The sequence below is a fragment of the Talaromyces stipitatus genome, genomic scaffold (genome assembly GCF_000003125.1).
Source record: "Talaromyces stipitatus ATCC 10500 scf_1105507295491 genomic scaffold, whole genome shotgun sequence".
Lineage (NCBI taxonomy): Eukaryota > Fungi > Ascomycota > Eurotiomycetes > Eurotiales > Trichocomaceae > Talaromyces > Talaromyces stipitatus.
Window position 1 is genome coordinate 596,670 of NW_002990122.1, and position 13,310 is coordinate 609,979.

General features: G+C 44.2%; 4 protein-coding genes and 1 pseudogene across 4 annotated transcripts; 3 read left to right on the top strand and 2 right to left on the bottom strand.

The window, feature by feature from the left end:
- Positions 1 to 372: 372 nt before the first annotated feature.
- On the bottom strand, positions 373 to 1,435 carry TSTA_109520 (nephrocystin, putative; the record flags this gene model as incomplete). The annotated part of the gene is made up of 2 exons (XM_002488484.1): positions 373 to 947; positions 1,298 to 1,435. 2 exons carry the CDS (start codon positions 1,433 to 1,435, stop codon positions 393 to 395), a joined length of 693 nt encoding a protein of 230 aa, XP_002488529.1. The 3' UTR covers positions 373 to 392.
- A 493-nt stretch (positions 1,436 to 1,928) lies between these two features.
- TSTA_109530 (uncharacterized protein) lies at positions 1,929 to 2,772 on the bottom strand (the record flags this gene model as incomplete). The annotated part of the gene is made up of 3 exons (XM_002488485.1): positions 1,929 to 2,331; positions 2,462 to 2,609; positions 2,667 to 2,772. The coding sequence occupies 3 exons, from the start codon at positions 2,770 to 2,772 to the stop codon at positions 1,929 to 1,931; spliced, it is 657 nt and encodes a 218-aa protein (XP_002488530.1).
- Positions 2,773 to 5,155: 2,383 nt separating this feature from the next.
- On the top strand, positions 5,156 to 5,983 carry TSTA_109540 (uncharacterized protein; the record flags this gene model as incomplete). Its single annotated transcript, XM_002488486.1, has 2 exons — positions 5,156 to 5,197; positions 5,247 to 5,983. Exons 1-2 carry the CDS (start codon positions 5,170 to 5,172, stop codon positions 5,981 to 5,983), a joined length of 765 nt encoding a protein of 254 aa, XP_002488531.1. The 5' UTR covers positions 5,156 to 5,169.
- A 4,340-nt stretch (positions 5,984 to 10,323) lies between these two features.
- Positions 10,324 to 12,039, top strand: TSTA_109550 (annotated as a pseudogene).
- A 469-nt stretch (positions 12,040 to 12,508) lies between these two features.
- TSTA_109560 (malate dehydrogenase, putative) lies at positions 12,509 to 13,209 on the top strand (the record flags this gene model as incomplete). The annotated part of the gene is made up of 6 exons (XM_002488487.1): positions 12,509 to 12,536; positions 12,584 to 12,714; positions 12,741 to 12,825; positions 12,914 to 12,964; positions 13,017 to 13,101; positions 13,155 to 13,209. 6 exons carry the CDS (start codon positions 12,509 to 12,511, stop codon positions 13,207 to 13,209), a joined length of 435 nt encoding a protein of 144 aa, XP_002488532.1.
- Positions 13,210 to 13,310: the final 101 nt, after the last annotated feature.

Below are 13,310 nucleotides of genomic sequence, written 5' to 3' on the forward strand. Positions count from 1 at the left end.
ATACAAATGATCAAATATACGGAGTACACTCGTGTTGAAACTGGAAAGCACAACGCGTCCACTTAGAAGCTACGGCGCCCATTTTTGTGTATGTGACTAAGTCAGGACGCTAGACCCAAAAAGACAGGACATCCTTACCAACCCCCGGTTTCCTGAATATGAGTGACACATAGTTAAAATTAGCGTCGTACTTTGTGCTGAAACCATTTCTGGATAAATATAGGCCGAATCTCAACCGCCCACAGTGTTCACTATCCATTGATTTGCTTATTATATCTAACTATAGCACCATTTGCTGCTTACACATCAATATCCAAGTTTTCAGTCTGCCAACCAATCAATGCCGCAGAGGAGGACACGGTATGGGGATGGTCAGCGTCTAGAACTTTTGATTATAGCTGTACACAGCTTTTCATCAAATCCAAGGCTTCCGCGCTGCGATATTGCCCTTTCCAGGTGAATGCCAGATTGGCCATGCTAGTGAGCGTGTCAGGATGTTCTACACCCATAACCCTCTTCCTCGTCTCCATCACCTGGACTTCTAGCTCTTCTGCTTCTTTCCATCGACCCTGTTCCCAGTATGTCGATGCCAGATTGTCCATGCTGGTCAGCATGTCAGGATGTTCTACACCCAGAACCCTCTTACTTATCTCTATCATCTGCACATCCAGCTCTTCTGCTTCTTTCCATCGACCCTGTTCCCAGTATGTCGATGCCAGATTGTCCATGCTGGTCAGCATGTCAGGATGTTCTACACCCAGAACCCTCTTACTCATCTCCATCACCTGGACTTCTAGCTCTTCTGCTTCTTTCCATCGCCCCTGATCCCAGAACGTTGATGCTAAATTGTCCATGCTGGTGAGCGTGTCAGGATATTCTACACATAGAACACTCTTCCTCTTCTCCATCACCTGGACTTCTAGCTCTTCTGCTTCTTTCCATCGACCCTAATTCTAGTACGTCGACGCCAGATTGGTCATGCTGGTCAGTGTAGAAGGATATTCTACACCCAGCACTCTCTTTCTCGTCTCCATCACCTGCACAAACAGCTCTTCTGCTTCCTTTCATCGACCCTTAAGTAAGTATAGTGATCCCACCATTTCTATACTTTTCAGTGTTTTTTTGTTTGGGACCTAGATACTTCTTCCGAATTTGCATCGCCCTGAAGACAGCTTTTCCCTGTTGGCTCCACTTCCCTTTCGTAAGTCGTACCATGCGGCCCTGTACAACACTGCCGCCCACTCCAACACTGACTCGCGCTGTTGGGCGGATGGCTGGCCGCTGACGGGAAAAGTACTTGACAGTGTTCCCAGTTCTCATACTCTCCCGTGGGAAATTCTGCTTTCAAATTCTTGATATACTGCCGCTTCCATGTCTCTAGTTTACCGTTCATTTCTAACCATCTTCGTGTTGCAAGCTGCACCAGACTGTGCATGTTGAAGGTCGATCAGTCAATATTGGTAGAGATCAAGGAGTACCTTTGCAGTGTGAGGATGTTATCTTGGAACTGATCCGTGATGCTGGATTGTGATTCACTATCATCTGCGTTATCGTTATCATTAAGCTCACCATTCGTCTGTCTACCTCGATCTCGGAGAAGGGTCTCAGGAATCCCTTGGCGGTCAAAGAAACTCATGAGCGACAGTAAATTAGCTGCTGATCGTCGGCCTTGGCGGATGCTGTTAAACAAGATCTGCCATGTAATGAGGACTGAGTTCTTAGCCCCCTAGTCTCGACGAAACTGGCCCTCTTCGTGGTCCAATAAACAAAACTTCTTGTGATCGCTTTTCTAGAATTCATCAAGGTACTGTCGTACCGAGTAAACCCAATTTGGATCAGAAATATATGCCGCGGCTTGGACAATCGCTAGTGGGATAAACTCTAACGCTGCTGCAAGATCTGCAATATCCTGGCCGTTGTTCTGCTTGTCATTGTCCTTTTCCTAACTTCTTCTCAAAAAGTGCTCGTGCGTCCTCCTTGTCCATCGGCTCGAGTGCAATAATATTGCGCTGGTCTACCAGCTTCAATGTTGCCTCCCTATTTCGTGATGTTATCAGGATGGACCCATTCCAGCTTTGTGGGAGATACTCTCGTAGTGGCCGATCTGCTTTACCATTTTCACGACCAGCATGGCCTTGAATAATGTCAGGAAGTTGAAGGAGGAAATAAACATCATCAATGTTGTCCAGTATGAGAATCCACTTCCCATTCTTGCTATCTCGCAGCCAGTCGTGTACAAGCTTGAAGATATTAACCTTGGGATCCCGTCGCCCAAGGATTTTGACGGCATTGGCAATGTCCTGGTAGCTCTGCTCAAACTGGGAGGCGTTACTGGCGTAGACCCAAAAAATTCATGTTTCTGGTTCTTGCTCGTGGGTCTCGTATGCATATTCAATTGCAAGCTGTGATTTTCTGTGCCACGTTAGCAGTGACCAGTGAAGCGCAGACGCTTTTTACACACCCAGCACCACCTAACCCTACCAGTGCCGTCCAGGACCCTGGAGCAGCGCGTTGGTGGTGGAGCTGATTCAGGATTGTCCCACGAGCGACAAAATCTGGATTGCGAGAAACGGGATCGATAGGGACGGACGTGGTGGAGACTCGGGACGCTCTGCAATGGAGCTATGGTTAGCACGGGTCCATAGTGAATAAAAACGGCGGCTTACTGGCGGCGTAGTGGTGGTGGGTCTCAATATTCCCAGTGTTATTACCAACTTGTAATCTATAGTTAGTTGAGTTCGAGAAGGTGGTATGATATTCCGCGGGAGGCATGACGATGTCGATGATGATTTGCAAGATGTATCAGATTTGGAGTCTGCTCTTCCAGTGGGCATGGATGTCCATCCATTTTTATTTCGAACGTGCACTCGCGTTCCTAATTATAGTTTTGCTCCTAGCGCTGCGATATACCAGATACAGCAATCTGGACTGCTCTAATCTAGATTGCATTGGCTGACCGTCTGCGAGGAGCTCTGTACTCGGTTGGAATAAAGATATTCCGATAATCGAACAGTGAGCGATAGGACCAGGCCGAACCACGGTCCACAATCAGCTGTGGAGCAGTGTGGAAAATGTACGATGGTACTACTAACTATCTGTGTCAATTGAATTCAAGATACCCTTGATGTAAACCTGACAGGTGTATATTTGTTTGTTACAATACCATACCTGATACAGTGGACTAGAAAGGAGTCGGAGTTTATTTGATTGTAGTTTAGCGCCTCTTAGCATAGTGTTTGCGAAACAATCAACGAGAGTAAGACCCCGACACCGGTTTCGCCTCCGAGTGTATTACAATAAGTTTTATGCGAGAACAGAGTGGCAAAAGTGTAGATACTTTAGCTGGCTATGGTCAATGTATCGCCACAAAAACATGAACGTCTCTCACACAGCTGGTTGCGAAACTGGTGTGCGCTTCAACTCACTTCGATTGTTTTGCGTGTTTCATCCTAACCTTAAAACTCCAATACAATGTAAAGATCGCTATAGGAACTTGACTTGTATTACGAATACAGAAAATAGAGTATTGTTAGTCATCCATCCTTCCATAACGTACTAACGGGTCATTCGGCCACACGGGTCATTCGGTCACCCGCAAGTCCCATACAAAATGACCTTCTTTAACATCTTGATTTCTCAACGGATTCATATAAACCATATCTTAGACTTTACGCATGATTCGCTATATGAATCCTTATCAGAAATATCAATTTGGAAGTGCGCCTCTTCTATAAGTCTTGAGATATTAGAAACTAGCCAAGTTATTAATGTAAATTCAATGACAGAGGGTTCCTAATATTTTTAGAGTTTTTAAATCCAGATATATATTATGATACCTATATTATAAAACATATTCAACTTTCAGATATGGTTTATATATGAATCTGTTGAGAAATCAAGCTGTTAAAGAAGGTCATTTTGTATGGGACTTGCGGGTGACCGAATGACCCGTGTAGTACGTTACCACCTTATTACGGAAACTTGAAATAGTGGCCTCGGATAATATACGATTGTAGTTTAGCGCGGCTTCGCTGCAGGGGTCGGGAAATAATTGAAGTGAGTAGTGTCGGATTGGTCGGTTTATTCCAGGCCAATCCTGAAGAGTGTTTTACTAGGATCAAAGAAAAGAAGTGACTAGCAAGATTGTATGTATTGAGTTCTGTGTCTGTCTTTCAAGTTTTTAAAGCCGGGTCCTTTATAGTAGACACCTTTGGCGGGGTGATTTGTGAGCTATCAGGAGGGGTAAATATTGGGCTGAAATCTAGGTGCCCAGATATATGCCTAAAGGTGCCTTTTAGACCTGTAAGATTGAACAGTCGATCTTTCTGCCTCGTTTGAAAGCCGGATTATCTGACAAGTAGAAGCGCGCACCAGAGAAGATAGATTTCAGTACATTGACACTCCATGCCCTCCTACCTTTTATGCTTAACTATTGCTGTCCCTCTTGAATCTATATGTATACGTATCCCACGTAACGTTGTTACAGGCTAAGATTGCTCGTCGACATCTCTCTCCCTGCAGCAGAGGTTGGTATAGAACGTCTCTTTTCTTGTGGTCGCGATCTCCTAGGATTATGCCGATATGCTCTATGCTCTTCAACCAGCGGCTATGAAGATGCTAACAGTATTAAAGCTTTCCAAGATAATAAGCGCTCACTTGAACGTATGGAGACATTTTGCTGGGGGTGTTGCAAGATGATGTTGATATATAGCATAATCTAGATCATCTGTGCCCGAGATGTCCATTTTGTATACAGTTGTTCCCGAAATCGGTTTGATGCACAAACATCTGACATGACTTTACTTGCCCTACTTAAATAGATCCCTAAAACCAATGATTGATTCCTCATGGATTGGCTGAATTAAGGCAGGGCGATTGATCATATCCTTAACCCTAACCCTTTACCGCATCAAGAACGGGGTAAGTAGTGGGCCTTCAAAACAATCAAGTTGTGGATAGTGATTAAGTCGATTTCCAGAATGACTGTAACCACGTCACACTTTTATCAGTAATTACTGCTATTTTTATTACATACTATGGAACAAAGCAGGTCATTATCGCAAATCATTACGTGTGCTAGTATGTTAACAATTCTGCCCCTTTTCGATATATGTATATGCGGTAAATACTGATCTTCAGATCATCTATGATCGGTGATGCATAGCAAAGATGTCACAATTTGAAAAAATTCCCCCTGGTAAGACCCTGTCGTCTTACCTGTTTGATTGTGTTGACACACATCACAGAACTACGTCTACTCATTTACAGAGAGCTTTTTTCTGTGAAGGAGGTAATTCATGTAGGCACTCCAAAGTCGAAAATGTCTCGGTATCCGAATATCCTCCAGTCGAATAGATTAATTTATGGCGAAGCTACAGAAATACTATACACTGAGACACTTTTGATCTTACACCTGCATCCAGACAATTATCCTGAGATTGGATTTCGTCACAACCCGTTTGAAGATGAAAGATGGGAAAAAGGTTACGCATGGCCATCAAAAGATCTTGTGGCTGTGCAATACGGCGGTGAAGAATTGAAAGGCTCAATGGAGCCGCATGTCTTTGCTAGATTTCGCCGAGTACTCATTTGCTTGCAAAGTACACTTGAGGCGCGTTATGTCGCCTCGTGGGTCAATCCGGATATTTCCATTGTCGAGGACATAAAGTCCACAGTTGAGCGTCACCCACATCCACTCGCGTTTATTGGCAAACTGCTGAGACGTTCGTTTAATCTACAACTTGCTGGTTTACACTTGGGCCTAGTGCTTGATGGACACAAGCTAGAGAATGTAAACGTTCAGGATCTTATAAAGAGGTTCAACAAATGCAGTGAACAAATTATGAATAATACCGGCCTATTGCACGGCTGTGAAAAGATTAAGGCATCCCTCCACGCCACCACTCAAAATCCTGAACAAAAGTGCTCCTTGCTATCTACGCCATATTCGGACTTGGAAAGTCATCTTTCTCAGCCAAGATAGACCAGCATACGGAGATAGGGGCTGAGAACTATGCGTTCCTGGGTCACAGGGCCATTGTTCTAATATTTGAAGTTTTAGCATAGACTTAATCAAGAATACAAGTAACAGTGCCACTACTTTGGCCCGATTCATAATCTGATTCTTCACAAGGCAATTCAACTGTGCTCTCAATATTTAGCATCCACTATGTCCTTCGCAAACTTTCCCTTAACTACAGGATCTGCACTCCCATGCTCCCATGCGAATGGTTGAAGAAACATTTGTAGATCAACAGGAATCTGGATCGCAGTGTCCATCTCTATTTTAGCATCATTTTCGTGGCCATCTAGAACAACATCATAGAATACAACAGTCGGCATGAGGAGGCTATCAAGGCTTGCTATTGGGACATCCTCAATTGCAGATACGACAATGCAGCTCTTTATTGATGGAAGCGGCTTCGACAATGGGATTAGAGCGGCAGTTTATTCCCTGAATTAAATATGGCTTCAAATAGCACCCAAAACAACCTTTTATGTAGATATGCAAATTAGTTAGTCATTCCAATACTAGTCTGTACAGCGGTCACATTCGTTGTTAGGGGAATACGTATCACTAATCACGAACTAGCAGAGTTATTTTGGGAGCTTCCTGTTTCGGCTGACAAATGCAATAGTTATCTACGGCCTAGGACATCCTGGTATCGAAGAAATTATCAATTGATCTTATCATATATCATGCTAACCCATGTTTCCGCAGCCCGATGCATTAGAACTAGAAATTATAGATTATTTTGACACCATTGGCCCTTGGGTAGAGCTGTATGAAATATCAGAATTAGAGAAAGGCGACCATCATTGGAACGGTGCCGTTTCAGTTGGGATATCACGGACGCTCCCGTCAGTTCCACAGTTACATATACAATGCAATCTTACATCATATTATCCAGACGGAGTTCTTCAAAAAATGAATTTCTCACTCGAAAAGGAGTCTTTCGATCATAGCCCTCTACGACCAGTCCCAAAAGTACGTCTGCGAGAGAAAATTGTCATATGGGGACACTACAGTATCTACACGTTTGATATTTCAATTCCGATACACTACTCTCTACGCACGAAATGTAAATACTTAATCAAGCACCCAATGTGTATGCTTGATGCATTTGAGTATTCTTTCAACATACCCCCATGGTCGGAACAATTGTGGAAAGCTCTTAACATAGCCGATGACGGATTTCCTCTTTCTGACCAGCATGTTTACTACGTTCAGAAGGTGCCAGTTGACTTCACCCCGCAGCTCTTGTGTCATACTCTGCCACTTGCAGCAATCCCATTCATTCGCCGGCAAGATTGCTGGGTGACGAAATATACTCAGGAGAGTAAGGTTAAATCTTCACGTGGCAATATGGGTGGCATGGTAGCGAAATCCAAGGTCAAATCTTTATGCGGCAATATCGGTAGTGCGGTATTGAGATTCCGAATTGCGCTGAAGAGTGTCAAAGAGCAACTAGGGTTCTCAGTCACCTTCAAAAGCCCTATTCATGTGGAACGCGTACAGCGACAAAGCAAAACTCACATGGATTGATTGTTCTAGACGCTCACAGCCAGGCCACCAGCTACATATAACATCATGTCCCCTTACATTATATAGTATGTAGTAGAATTAGTGGGTCTTCCGAGATACGTATTAAGTTATCATCTTTGAAAATATATCGTATAGTCAATAGAATCCTGCACATCATCGTTTTACTATGTGTAATGTAAATTCTTGATGTAAAATTATGTATGGCAATGAGATAATTATTGTGACCATTGGAATCTAACGAATCTTACTGGGTAAGATATATAGCGCGCCTTTTTAGTTTAGTAGCCCAGGTGGCATTCCGGCAGTTTCTAATTACGCCACCTAGCTCATTCCTAATTAGCTGAAGGGCTGTACCAACCCAAATCAGTCAAAGAACATACTACAACTACGTACAGTCCTGAAAGACAGGCAAGAGTATCTCCGTATATTTAGTAGATCGCGCCAATAATAGGTGTCTGCTTTTTTTACTACAGAGTCGAGACTATCAGCAATCAAGCAAGCAAAACCTAGAACATGTTCCGGCGTACATTGTCTGATCAAGCTATTTTTCCATGCAATCTGTCATATGAATGAATGCGTTTCTAAGGGATGTACGTAATCTGTATAAATAGCACTGCTTCTCAACGTAACGGAGCATGAATATATTAGTGAATGGCTAGGCCGCTCATTGACGCACAGGGATGGCAACATCTCTAGACATGACTGTCCTATCTAGTGGCACCGGCTTCGGTACTTATTATTATGATATTATTAACCCGCAGGCATGTTTTACGGATTTGTCTGGCGCTAATAAAGGTACTGTAGAATGCAGTAAATCGGCATGGACACTTGAGGAAGTTAATTCAAACTACTTAGTAGCCATGAATCATACAGAACTTGCTTCCGACATGGGAAGATATTGCGGGAAAAAAGTGGTAGTTTCAGTCAATGGCCTGGATTTGGATCTACCTCTATTTATTGGAGACGGATGTGTCCGTTGTGCTGGAGGAAGCTCTGATGCTATAGTTTGGAATTCACTGGCAGCCCCTGGGCTTGATTTCAGCTACTCGGTGTTACCCGATACTGTATGTGCTCCAGGGCACGTCGAAATCAGTTGGAAGATTCTTGACGAAGTTTTGTACAATTTTGACTATGACGGATCCGGTAGATCGCAGGGTCCGATAACTTAGGGTAATTCGCAGGCATACGGAGGTGGGAGTCAAAAGTGATGGCACGACGCTAAGGATTAGCGCATTAACCATATGTATTTCAGTTGTTTTAATACGGAGCTAAACCAGAGAGGATCTAGCATTCAGGTAGATAGGCAAATAGGAGAGCTTCAAATGGTAGTTAGCTGTAACCAATTATGATACATTTCTAGCTATCTCTAGTGTGCATTAGTGTTGTGCCGTCACTTTTGACTCCCACCTCCATAGTCATACACAATGTTGAAATTCTATTGGCCAGCCGCGGCCTGTTATGTGATTTCTTTTAGATATTAGATGGGGGCGTAATAGACTTTATAAATTTGGCGATCATGTGACCGGCTTAATCAGCAAGCGTCCTTTCCGTTTTCGGTCTTGTGTTTATCGTTGACTTCCATTACTCGCGTTCCAGTCGCGTCGCTCACCACACCTCCAAGAAGCCATATACCTTTGTTCTATACAGCGCCTTGCAGGTGCGGCTTTACATTTTTGCAACTCTTCGACTCTTTCTTAACGCCACTTCCGCACCCTAATCTATACTAGGTTTAGACTGAGATTTGGTGTAATTCGCAATACGTATAGGACATAACAGTACAGTGATACCGGGAGCTATCCTGACCCCCAATATGGGTATATACATGTGCAATACTACTTGTAAATTACCAAATTAATAGTCTAAGCCTATTATGGATTAGACAGTGGCAGTGGCGCCGAGAAAGAGTCGAAGTGTTGCAAAACATGTAAAGCCACACTTGCAAGGCGCTGTATCTTGAAATGGATCCACGCTCTGCTGTGACAGATAAAATATTTTGCAGCAAATGTGCAAAATGCCGCGCCATAGATGAATTTGAAATCAACAAACAAGGGAAGCGAAAGAAGACTTGTAAGCGCCATACCCGAAAACGCTCGTTAGAATTCGATGACTAGGATGATTTTATCACGCTTCTTCAAAGGTGGAATAAGCCAGTGAGTGATCTGAGTCGCAAATTAGATTATTTTGAGCGCACTATTTTAACTTGTCTAATAGAACCAATGCGAAGTATTAGATAGGAGTTACGCGTTCAACTTGGATGATCTACCTGTCAAGTTTGGTCCTCCACATGGGTTGGAAAATGCGGGCAATAATATAAACCCTAACACTTTCCCTAGATCCGAGATGAATACAGCAATGTGGGATCTTTGTGAGATTATTTGGAAGCAGGGAGGGTTTCGCTTTAGGCACATGGGAACTGCTGGCCCAAATTTCACATACCAATACCACTGTTGCCAAGATCTGATGCATGTCCGAAGCTATCAATCCTCAGTGGAGGCTCAGAGGCAGCGAGATGGCCGGCGTATGGCACGATTTCCATGTGAGAGCAAGCTCAATATGCGGCCATATTTACAAGACCGGACCCTTTTTCTTTCCATTCACCACAAGTGGCATACACCCTATGAAGATATCCAACTGTCACCGATTATGCAAGAATTGGTCAACTTGCGTGTCTCAAGCAAGACTCCATCAGAGATATACCGTGAAGTCCGCGATATTCCTGAGGGAAAATCTGTGACAAGGCATCAGATCTATTACCTCTAGCAGAAGCAAATGCTGAGATATGGCAACGAAACTCTGATCCCTTGGTATCAGCTACAATACTTCTTTCTGAGGACAGTAACTATCAAGATCATCATGCCATCTTCACAGCAGGAAATGTGAGAGCATTGAGCATTTTTGCTCCTGAGCCTATTAAAAAGCTTGCTAAGTCAGCGTCAGCCACTCAATTAGTGATGGATTCGACATTTGGGACAAACAGTGGTGGTATGGATCTATTCGCAGTACTAGCTGAGGTTGAAGGTACTGGCGTTCCTATTGCATACTGTCTTGTGGAGCTGATGAAACCTTCTCAGGACAAATCAGCAGAGAAAAAGCCCATCCGTGCAGCCCCTGGAGCAATGACATACATCATTGAGCAGTTCCTTAGGCAGTTGAAGTGCTTTGAGTTCAATCCAAGGTGCTTCGCAATTGACAAGGACCCAGCAGAAATTGCAGCAGTCAATGCTATCTGGCCTGGTGTCAAAATTCAGCTTTGCTACTGGCATGTGAAACGAGCCGTAAGTATGAAGCTTAATTCATCAAAAGGCACTAAAATATAAGACCACTACAAACCTGAGGAAGCGCAAAAGCTGATTCCTGATTTGGAAATCTGCTGGGGCTCATTACTAACCCGCCGATCTCTAACCCATAGATTTGGGGAATGTCAATGCCTATCGAAGTCTGAAAGAGTCGAAGAGATGGGAAGATTGGAACCAGCAACAAAGGACGAACGTGACACAGTATTTGAGATTTTCTGCCGCCATTTTAATCTCCACCCATTAATACCTGATTCTAATGGCACATATAAGTCCTCCGAGACCTTGCATCGTGAGTGCGCAGCGGAAATGTACACATGGTGCAAGGCTCGCGGGCATTACCGTCTCTGGGCTTACCTATATATTAACTGGTATTGCTTAGAGCAGTGGAAACTGTGGGCACGAGCTGCTGACCCTAATGAAATTCCTACTGTAAAGACAACTATGATTATTGAATCACATTGGCGAACATTGAAACATGATTATCTTCACAGATTTAACCGGCCACTAGTTGACCTAGTTGTGTGGATTTTGACTTCCCGGGTTATCCCTGGTGCAGTTCATCGAATGATAGCTATTTCAAGTGGGTAATTCCGCGTATTCAAAGCTCGATGGCGAGAGGCCTTCAAGAAACAGTGGAAAAAGGAAGCCTACAAAACAGTTGAACCTGAAAAGTTGAAGAAGTACCATACAAATCTAGTTAACTGGGTCTATACTTGCAAACCCTTCCTACATAGTCGCTTTTTGATTTGCAAGCACCTCATTCATTGTTTCGAATCTCCAAGTCCGAGGTTTTTCGAAACCGTCAGTCGCCAACCAACATATCCCTTCTGGAGAGATGAATTACTGATTCTGCGTCCCGAATATGCATCTCGAGGGGAATTAGACACTAAGGGATCGACTAGAGGCAATCTACTACAAGACGATATCCAAGAGGGTGTAACTGATTCCTCGGAGAGTGAGCTAGGGCAAGACAGCGAGGAAGATGAACAGGAAGCTATCCCGATGGAAATCCAGGTGACAGAGTTCAGACAGATAATGCAGGAGATAATGGCACTCTTTGAAGATCAAGTAGCAAAGGGAAACGAGAAGTTTGTTGAAAGATTCATAGCTTCGAACAAGCTGAATTGTACTTTACTGGAGGAAGCCAAGCATCATCGTAATTGGCGGAGCATGGCACAGACTTGGGGAAGATACTGACATCCGGCTACTATGTATCTAAAGTGATTTGCGATGTTAGCATTGATTGGCTGAGTACAAATGAAGTCATGTGATCGCCAAATTTATAAAGACTATTAAGCGCACTTTAGATATTAGTGGATCCGAGCCCCCTCGCCTGTAATCCTTCCGGTGAAGCGACGGGTAATCAGATTTCTCGCCTGCACCGTGCCTGCCCATAGGATTCAGCCCCTCTTATAAGGCCCTCTACTTCCTCTAGCATTTCGCGACTTTCTCCTTGTTAACTTGCCCTCCAATGCTCTGTTCTCTGCTTCGTCTTCAACACCACCAAGTCTCTCTCTTCTTCATTGACTATCTCACTCCTTGATCTGTTTCTTCCGTCTCATCGCGAGTTCACAGCATACAGACCGTTAGTAGCTCTTATCCTGACCCCGCATTTGGACTGGTTACATTAGTTCAGAGGCTAACTTAGCTCTTGGCTGTACAGATCATGGTTAAAGGCAGGTATGGACTTGTGAGTAACCTCAGCCAAGGCTACTCCGAAACGTTCTCTAATTCCGACCAGGAAAGCCGCGAATGACCCGTGACGACCGTTTTGAGGCTAACGCCGGTATCGTCCGGAGTTTGGTCAAGGGCATTGCAGAGTTCAGTCCCAAGGCTTTCGTGCTCATCGTCTCTAACCTTGTCAACTCTACTGTCTCATCGCTGCTGAGGTCTTCAAGGTTGCTGGTGTATTCGACCCCAAGCGTCTTTTCGGTGTTACCACTTTGGATGTTGTACGTGCCGAGACCTTCGTCCAGGAGTATAGTGGCTAGAAGGACCCTCCCAGAGCACAATCCCTGTTGTTGGTGGGCGCTCCGGTGACACCGTTGTGCCACTCTTCAGCCAAGCTAAGCCAGGCCTGCTTTCGAGATCCCTGCTGACAAATACGATGCTCTCGTGAACAGTGCGTCACCTGATTGTACCGCCGTCAAGACGGATATTCTAACTTTCTGCAGGTGTCCAATTTAGTGGTGGTGAGGTTGTCAAAGCTAAGGACGGTGCTGCCTCAGCTACCTTTTCTATGGCCTATGCTGGCTTCAGGTACGTAGGACGATCACTCTTTAGAATCAAAAAAAGACTTAACTTTTGATTAGATTCGTCGAGAGCGTGATCAAGGCCCTGAACCAGCGATATGGGGTTAGCCAATAACACACAAGATAAGCAAACTGCTTGCCTACAGACGCTGGAGACCATGGCGATTCAGTCATCTTCTCCCATGATTCCACACGGCTCGCCCCAGCTTCCCGGGA